The following is a 12169-nucleotide window of genomic DNA, read 5'->3' on the forward strand; positions in this document are numbered from 1 at the left end:
ATTCTATACTTTTATGTACAATTGTATACTTCTCAAAAGAGTCAGCCAGTGCTAAATACAACAGTCCCATGATGTGACATTTGGCTTATTTTAGCATTATACTGTCATATCTTTTTATTTAAAGGAATGCAAAGAAATTAAGTGAAGGCATTTAAAGGGATTTAAAGGAATTACCATGGAAAAAATGTCAACATACTTTTCTGTACTGAGAAAATATCAGAAAACCTATGTACTCACTTGTAAGGCAAGTCTAAGGGCAGTTGTCGAGTCCGTCAATAAGTGTTTAAAGTGAAACAAAATTTTTGTAGAATGCTTTCCTGGAGTCATTATTGAAAGCATTTGTAATCAAGCTCTAGTTCTGTATAAGATGTGACTAGTGTTTCATATGGAATATTTTACCAACATCGTCAACACCGCTCAAAGTAAACATGGAAGTGTTTAAGTTTCTGTCACATGGACACCACAAAACCAGAGGGATTTCATAGGTACCTACATAAGAACACTACGTAAGAACAGTTTTGGTAATGTCATTCTCTCATGTCATTCTCATTTTAAGGCATCTCATACTGTTAGGGTACAATTCTCGTGAATTGAAACATTTACTGACACAATTCAACAACTGTCCTTAGACTTCCATTTTAAGTGAGTTTTGAGTAAGCGTGTTTTATCATTCTTTTGGATAAACATGCTGAAATTCATGTACATGTGCTACAAATGCAATGGATAGACACTAGGTTGAAAAACACTACAGTTGCCCTTTAACCTCTGGCCCTGTCTTCAGTATTTTATCCAGTATTCCTTCCGACCTGCACAAATGTTTATGATTTGACTGTGCTACTACATCAGCAGTGCTACTAGATTTCCTCTGACAGGCAAGTTAATAGCACACACTTAGCCCCATTTTCAACATTATAATTTTGTCTGGATTTACTGCACCACTGTGCAGAAATCACAAGCTCACATGGCTAGGAGCAAGTCATGATTCAAAGAACCACAAATGGCCTGATGAGGCAAGACGTATTGACATCAATCTTTCCTGTTTCTGGCATTCAATGTGTATACCACCAATTGGATTCACTCAACTCAATTCCGCAGTGACATTATACTGCATCCAGACACTACTCTAACTAAACACTACTGAAAATGAAGACTTAAGTGTGTGAGAGCTGAAAATGCAGTAGGTACAGCACAGTGAAAAAGCACATAAATAAAGAAGCTGCCCAGATAAAACTTCAGGATGTGAAACTGAATTTTTTTTTGTTCTGTAGGGGAAAGGGTGCAGAAGAAGCATTAATAATAGCATAATAAAACAAGACAGGTATAGTACAGCAGGGAGCAATGGCTTTTCGCTGGCATAAATAACTTCTAAAGTACTGCAGACAACCAGACATGGCAATGAATAGGACATAAACAGTAGAGGCTGCTCAATAACTCAGAATATAATGAATGCCTGTGTGTTTGACTGCAGTTATTCATACACCTGCTGATTTACTATGCAGCCGAGCCCTGTACATACAATATAAACACAGAGACATGTGCAAAACTAATCATACACTCAATCTCGTACTGAAATGATACAGCTATGTCAAGAAACTGAAACCCTCAGACTCACTGATTGAGGAATGCAAACAGGTATCTCATGACGATCATGATGGTACGTGGAAGAGTGACTATGATCTGCTGAAGGTGATGGACTCTTTCAGCGGATGAATCGAGCTCTGAAACAAACACACAAGTACATCTTTTTCAGACATCACATCTGCCTTACAGAATCACTTTTGTCAAGTTACTCTAAGACATAAGGATTTATTTGGTGCAGTCCAATTCTTTTCATCATGCAGTTAAATTAGAGTGACACTGAACACTGAAGACAAGCAGGCATGTAGCACACAGGAGAACTCACTAATGGTGGAGATGAAGTCCAGGAAGCGTTCCTTAGGGAAGAGTGGGTTCTCCAAGCCTCTGAAGTACAACTTCAGAACCCCTGCCACTGAGTTTATGTCATGATCACTCTGATCATCGATAAGTGGGTCTTCACCTAAAAGAGGAAACACTCAGCGTGTTCATAATTCATGAGGCTATACTAGTGCAGAAGTTGCTTAACAGCAATTTCCTGTTGTTTATACATTTCTGTCGCGCAAACATGAACGGGAAGAGTGCTCTGAATAAATAAATGCATAATACACAACAAGGGCTGTGTGTCTAAAATACTGTATGTGGTTAATGAAGACAACAGAGCCATAACTGAAAATCTATTGAGTTGGATAATAACGGGAATATTTTAAAGAAATCTAAGACGGCTTATAAATGTCTTCTTTGTAGGGGTGTAACGATACACACAATTCAAATTCGAAATGATACAATACATATTCAATGCAGCGAACACAAGCACTGCCTGTATATATGTCTTATGCGGGCAATGGATCTGAACGTCTGCCAATGATAGGATCAGTGTGTTTCTGTTGTGCCACTCAGCAGACTTTGTGCTCTTATTTGGCAGATTCAGGATACTGTAATGTTTTGCTCTGCCATTCATTGGCTGTCCGTGTCATAATTTACCAGGAACTTATCAGGAAGTGCTCCCTTACCCCACACCTTAAAGATTTGGGCAAATCTTCCAGCTCTTGCTTGCTGCCGAGCATAGAATTTGCTGCTTTTCCCAAACTAATATGCAAGGATGCAGTATATTAGCTTGTGAAAAACAGTGTGCTTAGGAGAAGCTTGTTTTTTAACCCCTGTAGCCTCTCCTGATTCGAGATAAAGAGGAAGCTACCTTTTCAGAGGGAGTGTGTGCTTGATTAAGCTTCATTATACCTCATGTAATATAAGCAGTATTTTATGACAAATAGCCTACTTTACTACGGACGTGTTCATATTCTGTTGAATGAATCGCAGAAGTATCGATTCGAGAGCCTTGTATCAAACAGTGCAATATGCCATATCGTAACCCCCCCTACATCTTTGATAAGAAAACGTAATCTTTTCCGACACAGGCTAATCAGTTTAAGAAAGAAAAGCAATTTGGAAACAATTACGCTTCCTCCCCAGCACACTCACCTCTCTCAAATGAATTTTTAATATCGTTGACTTCCACCTGAGATCCAGGAACTCGGAATATGCCTTGCTGCTGCAGACCTGAAATAGAACGCAAAAAATATGACACCAGAAAGACTCACAGCATGCCACTTCCCATCTGAAAATGCACAACACAAAGCAGGGAAATGCAATATGGCTGTAAAGAGTTTTTCTGCTCCATGAGGCAGATGCCCACTTGCTTTTGAGGGACTTGTGGTTTCTATGAAATCTACTCTGATCAGTTTCTGAGATTTCATTAGATATGGAATGCCACTAGGCCAGTGCAGACATGATGTGTCAGGTAAACCAACAGCGCAGCGTGAACGGAAGATGTAATCTGATATAAGAAATGAAATGAGAATGATTATCTGACTCATACGCCTACGTCACAAGAGAGAGGAGTTTGGAATGAAACAGGGAGACTGTGGTGGTCTGCTCATGTTGTTATGTGTGAAAATGTATGGACATGTTGTCCTGGGAGGAGTAACCATTACACACATGCAGATATAAAGCTCGGTTATTTTGCAACTGGGAGTTGCCAAACAGACATGCAATAAATCGCACAGCTGTCCAGCTTTACTGCGGCCCAGTGTTCAGACCATAATATGCCATCTAATTTACTTAATACTGCCTTCCTTTTTATTACCCAAAGGACACAGATTACTAACAAATAAAAATCCAGCTTTAGTGCCATCAGAATTTAGCAGTGGCAATGAATCTTGGAGGCGCTATTGAAAATTCCAGTACAAGCATACCTCTGGACCTGAGTGCTCTGAAACACTGCTGGCTCCATCTCAAAATTCTCTAAATACCATAACATAAATCACAATATTACACTGATGCATGGGTGGTGTTTTTATTGTTTGTGGACAAAACCCTTTCTAAGAAATTTTATACTCCAGAAACAAAAATCAATAACTACACAGTGTTTCATATAAACAAAAAATGGCTTCCTGTATCTGTATCAATCAATATCACTGAATCCACTTTCACTGCAAATACCAGTAGTGGAAAAGCCATATTCCACTGACTTTACCTCACCCTTCCAACAATCTTCCAACAATCACAAAACTTTCAGCAGATGCATCTGCACAGATGAGTATTCAAATTAGCATCTGTGCTAAATCTACATATCCTCCACCCTGCCGTTTAGTGTGCATAGCACTCTGCATGAATGATAAGAAGGAGCTGTGTTTATAATAAAAGGAGCGCTCACTTATAGCCAATAAGAACTTCTAAGCAGTGCAAACCAAACCCAAATCTGAACTGCTTACCGTACAGATTGATGTATCGAATGCAGCTTTCCACCACAAGAGGAATGGGCTGACCTGAATCCTGAGAACAGAGATTTAAAAAAAAAAAAAAACACAAAAAAAACCCAATGCACACATTATTATAAGGCTTATAAACTATGTGTAATAGTGGTTATGTCTTCATTTGTATGGAAGTAAGATAAGATAAGATAAGATAAGATAAGATAAGATAAGATAAGATAAGATAAGATAAGATAAGATAAGATAAGATAGTTAGTTGCTCAACAGAAGAAACACAGTAGATATAAAAATTCTACACATCCCTGTTAAAATTGCAGATTTTTGTGATCTAATAAATGAAACCAAGATAAATCATCAAATCTTTAATGTGATATAGCAACCAACAAAATTCATGTGGAAACCAAACAGAAACGTTTTAGGAAAAAGAAAGAAAACAGATTTTGCTTTAACAAAGCACACAGTCTTTCTGGATAAGTGTCTACCAACGTAGTACATTTTGATACTTCCTTATTTCGTTGTAGGCTCTGATAGGACCATACCAAAACATTGATCTTTTTCTTCTGAAGCCATTTCTTCATTGACTTGGATTTTTTTGAAGGCGAAATTGAAGGAAAGACCTGTAGCTTTTGTGCTAAAACAGACTGGTCCAGTCCCAGCTGAAGAGAAGCAGCTCCATAGCGCGATGCTGCCACCACCATGCTTCATCGTGGGTGTGATGTTCTTTGGGTGAGGAGCTGCTTTGTTTTGCTCCAAACATATATTTTAGAATTATGACCAAAAAGTTCTACCTTGGTCTCATCAGACCATAACATATTTTGCCACATGGCTTGGAGTGACCATGTAAGTTTTCGCAAAATTTATTTGGGCTTGTTGATGGCCTTCATGGTGTTCCATGGTACATCTAATGCTTTGGAAATTCTTTTGTACCCCTCTCCTGATTGACACCTCTTCACAAGGAGATCCCACGCATGTTTTGTAGAAAAACATTCCTACAGAAACAGCTGATCTTTATTTGGTGTCAGTCACATGCCCCATTATAAAAGGGTGTACAAACTTGTGCAACCAGGCTATTGCAAGTGTTTTCTTTTTCCTAAAACATTTCTATTTGATTTTCACTTGATATATCACATGTGGAAAAAGATCTGACACAATTTAGCTTTGTTTCTTTTTTTTTTTTTTTTTTTTTTACATAAACCTGCAATTATCAGGGGTCTATAGACATTTTATATCCATTGTATGTATTTATGCATGTATGTATGTATGAATGTATGTATGTATGCATGTATGTATGTAAATATGTATATGTACATATGTGTATGTATGTATGCATGTATATATGTATGTATGCATGTATGTATACACTGAGGCTTTGTGTTCTGTTAGTTCGTTGGCATTTTATTTAAATACATTCAAATATTAAAGTACAGAATATGAAGCTATGATATGAATCAAGTGAAATTTTGGGGTTTAAAGCATGCAGAGTAATTATAGAAAAGAACAGCACATTAGGCACATCTGTTCTCAGCAAATGTTCATTTCCAATTAACGTGTATGTTAAAAACAATTATAAATGAAAGGTCCATGTAATTGTTTTTTATTCTGTTTTTGTGTCTGTAACATTAAATAAGAATAAAACATGAATTCTTATTTAATTATTGTTTCAAAATCCAGGGGGGAGAAAAAAAGTAATGTTATTTTTTTAAATTTTTGTTGTCAGAAATAGCAGATAAAATAATTTAGAAGACTTGTGTTTCTTTGGTTTCTTTGTAAATTAAAAAATGACGTTATAAATGAACTAAAACAGAAAAAGGTCAGATTTTCTGAAAACGGGTTGATGCTGATAGTGGCATAAATTATAAGTCTAAGCCAACCAATACACCTATGACTTTAGGTTTAGGTAGCTTTAGGTATGCCTTCGAAACTGTATTTTGAAATGATTATAGACATGGAAGGAAAAGGATTTTCCTCCACAAAAAATATTATGAGTTATTATGAATATTATGAATTTTCTATAATAAAATATTATATACATTATAAAAAAGATTATTTTGCATCATTGCGACGAAACAAAAGGCATTTCCTCAGGAACTATTGGGAGATTTCGGCTGAATATTGCTGAAATTGCCATTTACCAGCTATAAATGAGGTAAGCACCCAGACCTGGCAGACCTAGCTACCTCTGTACTGACGACGGTATTAATGGAAATAATGTATTTAGCTCTTTTCAGGGTGCGAAGAGACCAAACATCCTCATGATTATTAAAAAAAAATCCTACTAACAGTTGTTGTGGGTAAGGTTAGCATTACTGATCTTGATTACTGTAATAGGCTGTACACCATAAAGACTAAGTGTGTGTTTGTGTGTGTGTGTGTGAGAGAGAGAGAGAGAGAGCGAGAGAGAGTGAGAGAGAGTTAAACCTTACCCAGTGCATCAGTCTGTTCTCAGCAAGCATTTGTTGTGTATTTGTCATCTGCTAATAAGTAATCCTAATCTTTCCAACAATCATGAGAATGTTTGGTCTCTACTCATCACCAGTACAGAGGTAGCTAGGCCTGCCAGATCCCTATGCTTACCTCATTTATAGCTTTAGCCACTTTAATTTCCATATTGGAATCGCAGAGTCACTGGCTAAGAGTCACCGGCACGTTGGCTGGCCTTGACTTATGACTAATGATTTACAACCTTATAGGCAACAGCGACATGACTCGCTTTTTGTTTTTCCTGCCTGGATTTTGAAACAATGATCGAATAACCATTCGTGTTTTATTTTTACATTTCTGTTGCTGACGCAAAATAGAATGAACAAAAAGTACACGGACCACTGAACTCACTTCTGATTAGACAAGTGAGATTCTCCATTTGCTCATCAGTAGCATAAGAAACCAAAATGACACTTTTGTTTTTGCTCTGTGCTAATGTACCTGGTGGCGAATACGGGTATTCCTTCTTCCCCTAGGACAGAAAGCAGTGGCGAGAGGAGCAGAGGGGTGAGAAAAGCAAGACAATCACAGATTAGGAAGGAACGACAGGATCGCCATGGAGACGACACTGTCGTCCTGATTCTCAGAGCGGTTGCTCGAACGGCTCAGGATGCAGCATGGGGTGGCACAGCTATCATATAAACACAGTTAATCCTGTTTCTTTGTTAAAAAAAATGGTCATTTCTCTGTGTCTACGGGTTTTTGTGTGCGAACCGCCACCCTTACAATCTGCATCATAACTGCCAGGAGAAGAAGGAGGCGTGAGTTACAGAAAGGCACAGAGGAAGGGAGCTAGCAAGTGCTAAGAAACAGAGGATAAACAGCCTGCGTGCCACAGTCAGCCCTCCATTCCAGTAGAGAGTGCTGTCTATAACAACATGGTACCTTAATGAAGGTCTCCATATTTCCGTTAAACAGCTTATGATTATAGACGGAGCGTGGCCGGGGTTTCCGTAGTTTCTGCGGTTTCGGGGGTAGGGTAGGGGGTCTGGGAAATGGATATGGCAAAGAGGAACAAAGACACACGCACACATACACATATAACACCAAACGCAATGACGTTACACCGTGCAATGCCTAAAGTCCAAACGTCTACCGCAAATCTACAAATCTGATGAACTCAAAAGAAAATGTTTTAGTAGCTAATGACATGTTTAAATAAATAACAGTGTTGCCCTGTTTCACCTTAATGAAAAATAATTATGATCTCATTAATGACCCCTAATTAGCTTCATACCAACTGTAAAGAAGGTTTGTGTTCCCCAAGTTAAGTGGCTTTTACAGCAGCCTCCTACAGTAACACACGCTGTGCTATGAATGCTTAATTGCTTTCTAGAGTTGTGACAGCCCACACAACCTAATACAATATCACACTGAGCTGCACTTAGCTGTAAATGCCAGGAAAACTACACATGCGGGTGTTTACATTTCGTTCTGGAGTTATTCTTCAATGTTGGCCATCAAAATTATACACGGGCCATTCCTTCTATACACCGACTTTTTTTCTCCCTGAGGAAAACTTCTCATATTAACTACAATACGTGGTTTCAGACCACATTTATTTCGCACATCCCGAAATGTTTACACTGACAATGTTTTTGGTTATTAATAACTAATACATTATACTTTTTAGCAATTTACAGTCACATTTAATGTTGTAGAACATCCTAGAAAGAAGCTAATTCATGCTATAAACAGTCGTTCTCTCACAAGCATCTCTCATTTCTTATTGAATTTAAATGCTAAGTCGTCTATCCTGAAGACTTTCATGTGTCGGCAAACTTAAAGTTACAGCTTTACCTGTGACTGCTAAAGCTCTGACACTGGAGACTCCTTCCAAAAATGCTAAACATCTCCTAACAGAAAACTTCTCCATATTACCAACTACACACATTTTTAATCTGTGTATGAGGAGCGAGCGCCACACAAGGCCCTGTGTAAGTTGTCACTATAGGATAATGGATTAGAAGAAGCACAGTAGCAGCACATGAAAGGAATTACCAACGTAATGCTGCTATTAAATCCATTTGAAAGATTCATAGCTGTAAACATATAAACAGAAGTTCACAAGACATTCCTTAATGTAAACTTTTCAGAAATGGTTAATGGTCCAAACTGGTAGCTGAGGAACAGTAAATGTCCGCCGCTGGAGCAACGGTATGTGCCATAGCATGCTGCTCAGCAGTTTGAGCAGGTTTTCATGAGCATGTGCACAGATGGTGGTTGACATCTGCTTGCCAGCGGACGCTCTATTCTCTTTCACAAAGACTGGTACAGCTTTTCTAACCCTACTCAGCGAGAGTACTGAACCTGCCAATGACAGCTTGGGGACAAGTCCTCTTCGACTGCTCTGCAATAACTCAGTAGGGGGGCCAAGAAAATAAATATTTGCCTTTCCTTCCATTTCTTACTTTGTCACTGACTTGTACAGGATTGTCTGTTCAGCTGAATGAAATGCAAATTGACTAAGAGCGAATTTTTTAATTTAAAAAAAAAAAATCAGTACCTTCTGAATTAGTGCATTTTGAAGCATGAGCACCAGTTTTCACACTTTTTTCTCTAGAACAAATTACTACTGGAGTTAGACCAAAATCATGCACTTGATGTTTCTGCCTAATGAATTTAAATATAAAGTGAGAACTGGATATTTTTAATTACATCTCATTATATCTCCCATTCCTTCTTAACCCAGATAGAACCTTATAATACCACAGTCACAATTAGAACTTTTATATATTTTAATGATCTATTATAATCTATCAGTGAATAATGCAGTGTGTTTAGGTTAGGCATTAGGGTGTTGTCATTACTGCACAGCTCAGTGCAAGCTACACACTGCGAGTAAATGTGAATTAAACCAACAGTATACATATATACATTATTTTTTCATGAAGAAGGGAGAATCAGCAAAATTGGAGTCATTTTAGCATGTAAAACCTGACTATTTAGTGTTTAACACTTTCAAGTCAGTACAATAGCATGAAGTGTCACTTCGATCAGGAGAAATGCTCTAAAGAACTCATTTTCCCAAAGGTCTTACCTTGTTGTTCCACACTCAGCCCGTTCTCCTGCAAAAGAGGGAAAACAATTGGGGGGAAAAAAAAGATCAGAACAATTATAAGATCTTGTGTTCTCAGAGTTTTGATGGAGTGGGTGTGGGGCTTTAATGAAAGTGACCCAGTCTATTGACAGAAGGATGAATGGGTGAATGGCAACCCTGATATTCAGACAAAGGAGTGCTGTGGTCGCTGTAGAAACCTTAGCGGATCCCTGTGGGGTGCTAGACGGCTTGCAGGAGTGAGAAACGGGAACGTCTGAGTGTCTATGTATGTGGCCAATTAACTGCGATGCATGTGACAGCACATTAAGCTATTTGTCTGAAACATGGTAATGTGAAAGACTGAAAAAGGGGTTTGAGGAAACCGACAGACGACACACAGTGTGTCTATCACATATTTTCCCAGCAGCGATCACTGGACAAAAATTATGCAAATGGAAAAAGGGGGCTTCCCCTAACTGAACAGTGGTACACATGGGACTATCTATAAATGAATCCCACAGCCATAAATTAATCAGAGTTTTAAAATAAACAAGTGTTAAGCAATTGCTTCAAATAAATATGATCTAGGCCGTTATGTCAGTGTATCACCAGCATTGCGCTGTGTCAAATAAAATGATATGGAAAGTATCTTTGTCTATTTTTTCTTCTGCCAAGAGTCAGAGTTAAGACATTTTTTTTCCCTGAACGCTATAAAGCATTCATGTGAAGAAAGAGTGCATTTCCTGTCAGTTATTTTCCAGAGAAATAGCTTGGCTGAAGCGCCACAATAATACTCCCTTTATAAAGTGTCCAGCCCCATTCACCACTTAATGTTCTCTTTATGTAATTCCATATCCATGAAAGCTCCAAGAGACCTACTTGGATGATTTTACTCCAAATAATTCTACTTCTGAGAATCTGCATATCTGCTGTGAATGTCATTGAAGCAGAAATTCTCAGAGAAAGCTTTTTTGAGCAGGCAGCAGAGGAGGAAAAAATTATTCAGAAATTGCTGGATGAGAAGATCAAAACATCAAAACATCCATTAAAACATCAATCCATTTTTCAGATTGCTGGAGCATGTCCAAGTTAGCTTTTAGACTTTTGGCCTTATCCATAGACATGGGGGTGACACCAGCTGGCGGGTACCTCGTCAACCGTGAGGACATCACTACAGCTGAGAGCACCTAGTAAGCCAGATCATCTAATGCATCTAGGATCAATTAGGCGAATAATTAAAAACAGGGGTTGTACCTGAAGCCACCATATGTCTCCCTCACACACACACACACGTTTAGCTTGTGGCCAATACAGGACCCAGACGTCTAGCCCTCCCTGTCTGGTCTGATTTGGTGTAATTGAGTGCCGGGGCTGCTGGACAGCAGGGGGGCATATTTGTCTGAGAACATCCATACGCGTAGCAGGTCTCAGCTGGGTTCTCTCACACTGCGCTGCCATTAGATTAAGACACAGCGCACCAGCAGCTGCCCAAACGCTCATGCTGATTGATTGGGTGCAAACTGCCCATAATAGAGCTGCCAAAAATCAGGATGAGGGTTTCTCTCTATGGACAATGGAAAAAAGAACACCTACTAGCTTACACTACGGTGGCCTGTAAGTGCAAAATACATTAAAGAAAACAACAACAACAAAAAAAAGTAACATCAAATCAGAAAATGCAAAATGAAACCAAACACACTATAACAAAATCAAACAAATCTGATGCTCATTGCTGATTGGCTACAGTGTGTCTACAGTAAGAAGAAATATGACCAATAATGAATGTCCTGATGCTTTTATTTGTGCTTAGGGTATTTATATGATGTTATATTAAATATGCTGTCACAGCATAAATATAAGTATAAAATAGGAGAGGGCAACAATTCTTCAAGGCATTTCTACAATACACAACATGTATTACCATATATATAGTGCTGCATTTAAAAAAAAAAACTGTTGGAGGATAGTTTTTAATGTCTGCAGAAAATAATATTATTTTTAAAAAACTGAAAATAAATTTTAAAAAAATTCAACAATGAAAGGAGAAAAAATTACATTTTACAATTTTAAAGATTAAATACAAAAATTTAACATCATATCACCTGCTTCCAGTCAGTTTGGAAAAAACCTATTTACTAAAAAGATATCACAATATCCATGATATGTTAGAAAAGTGTATTCTGACAATGTATAATGAATGATATTGATATTATATCTTTTATATTATGCAGTATATTGCCCAGCACCAATGGAAGCTGGGTTATTCAGGAGAAAGAATTAATCCTCACTACAATAACAT

The 12169-nt window shown here is 38.0% G+C and overlaps 1 protein-coding gene across 2 annotated transcripts in view; it reads right to left on the minus strand.

Annotated features, from left to right (window-relative positions):
* Positions 1–12169, minus strand: part of srgap3 (SLIT-ROBO Rho GTPase activating protein 3) — a 113271-nt gene that overhangs the window by 16083 nt on the left and 85019 nt on the right. Inside the window, exons 11-16 of one of the 2 annotated variants that reach the window (XM_026919148.3) lie at positions 9871–9898; positions 7272–7302; positions 4350–4410; positions 3058–3135; positions 1904–2038; positions 1613–1718 (exon numbers count right to left, since the gene is read on the minus strand). In XM_026919148.3, the coding sequence (XP_026774949.1) occupies positions 1613–1718; positions 1904–2038; positions 3058–3135; positions 4350–4410; positions 7272–7302; positions 9871–9898 (439 nt within the window). Of the gene's footprint in view, positions 1–1612; positions 1719–1903; positions 2039–3057; positions 3136–4349; positions 4411–7271; positions 7303–7715; positions 7819–9870; positions 9899–12169 lie in introns of both variants that reach the window. The other variant, XM_026919138.3, reaches the window with a different exon arrangement.

This window comes from Pangasianodon hypophthalmus, chromosome 2, assembly GCF_027358585.1.
Source record: "Pangasianodon hypophthalmus isolate fPanHyp1 chromosome 2, fPanHyp1.pri, whole genome shotgun sequence".
NCBI lineage: Eukaryota > Metazoa > Chordata > Actinopteri > Siluriformes > Pangasiidae > Pangasianodon > Pangasianodon hypophthalmus.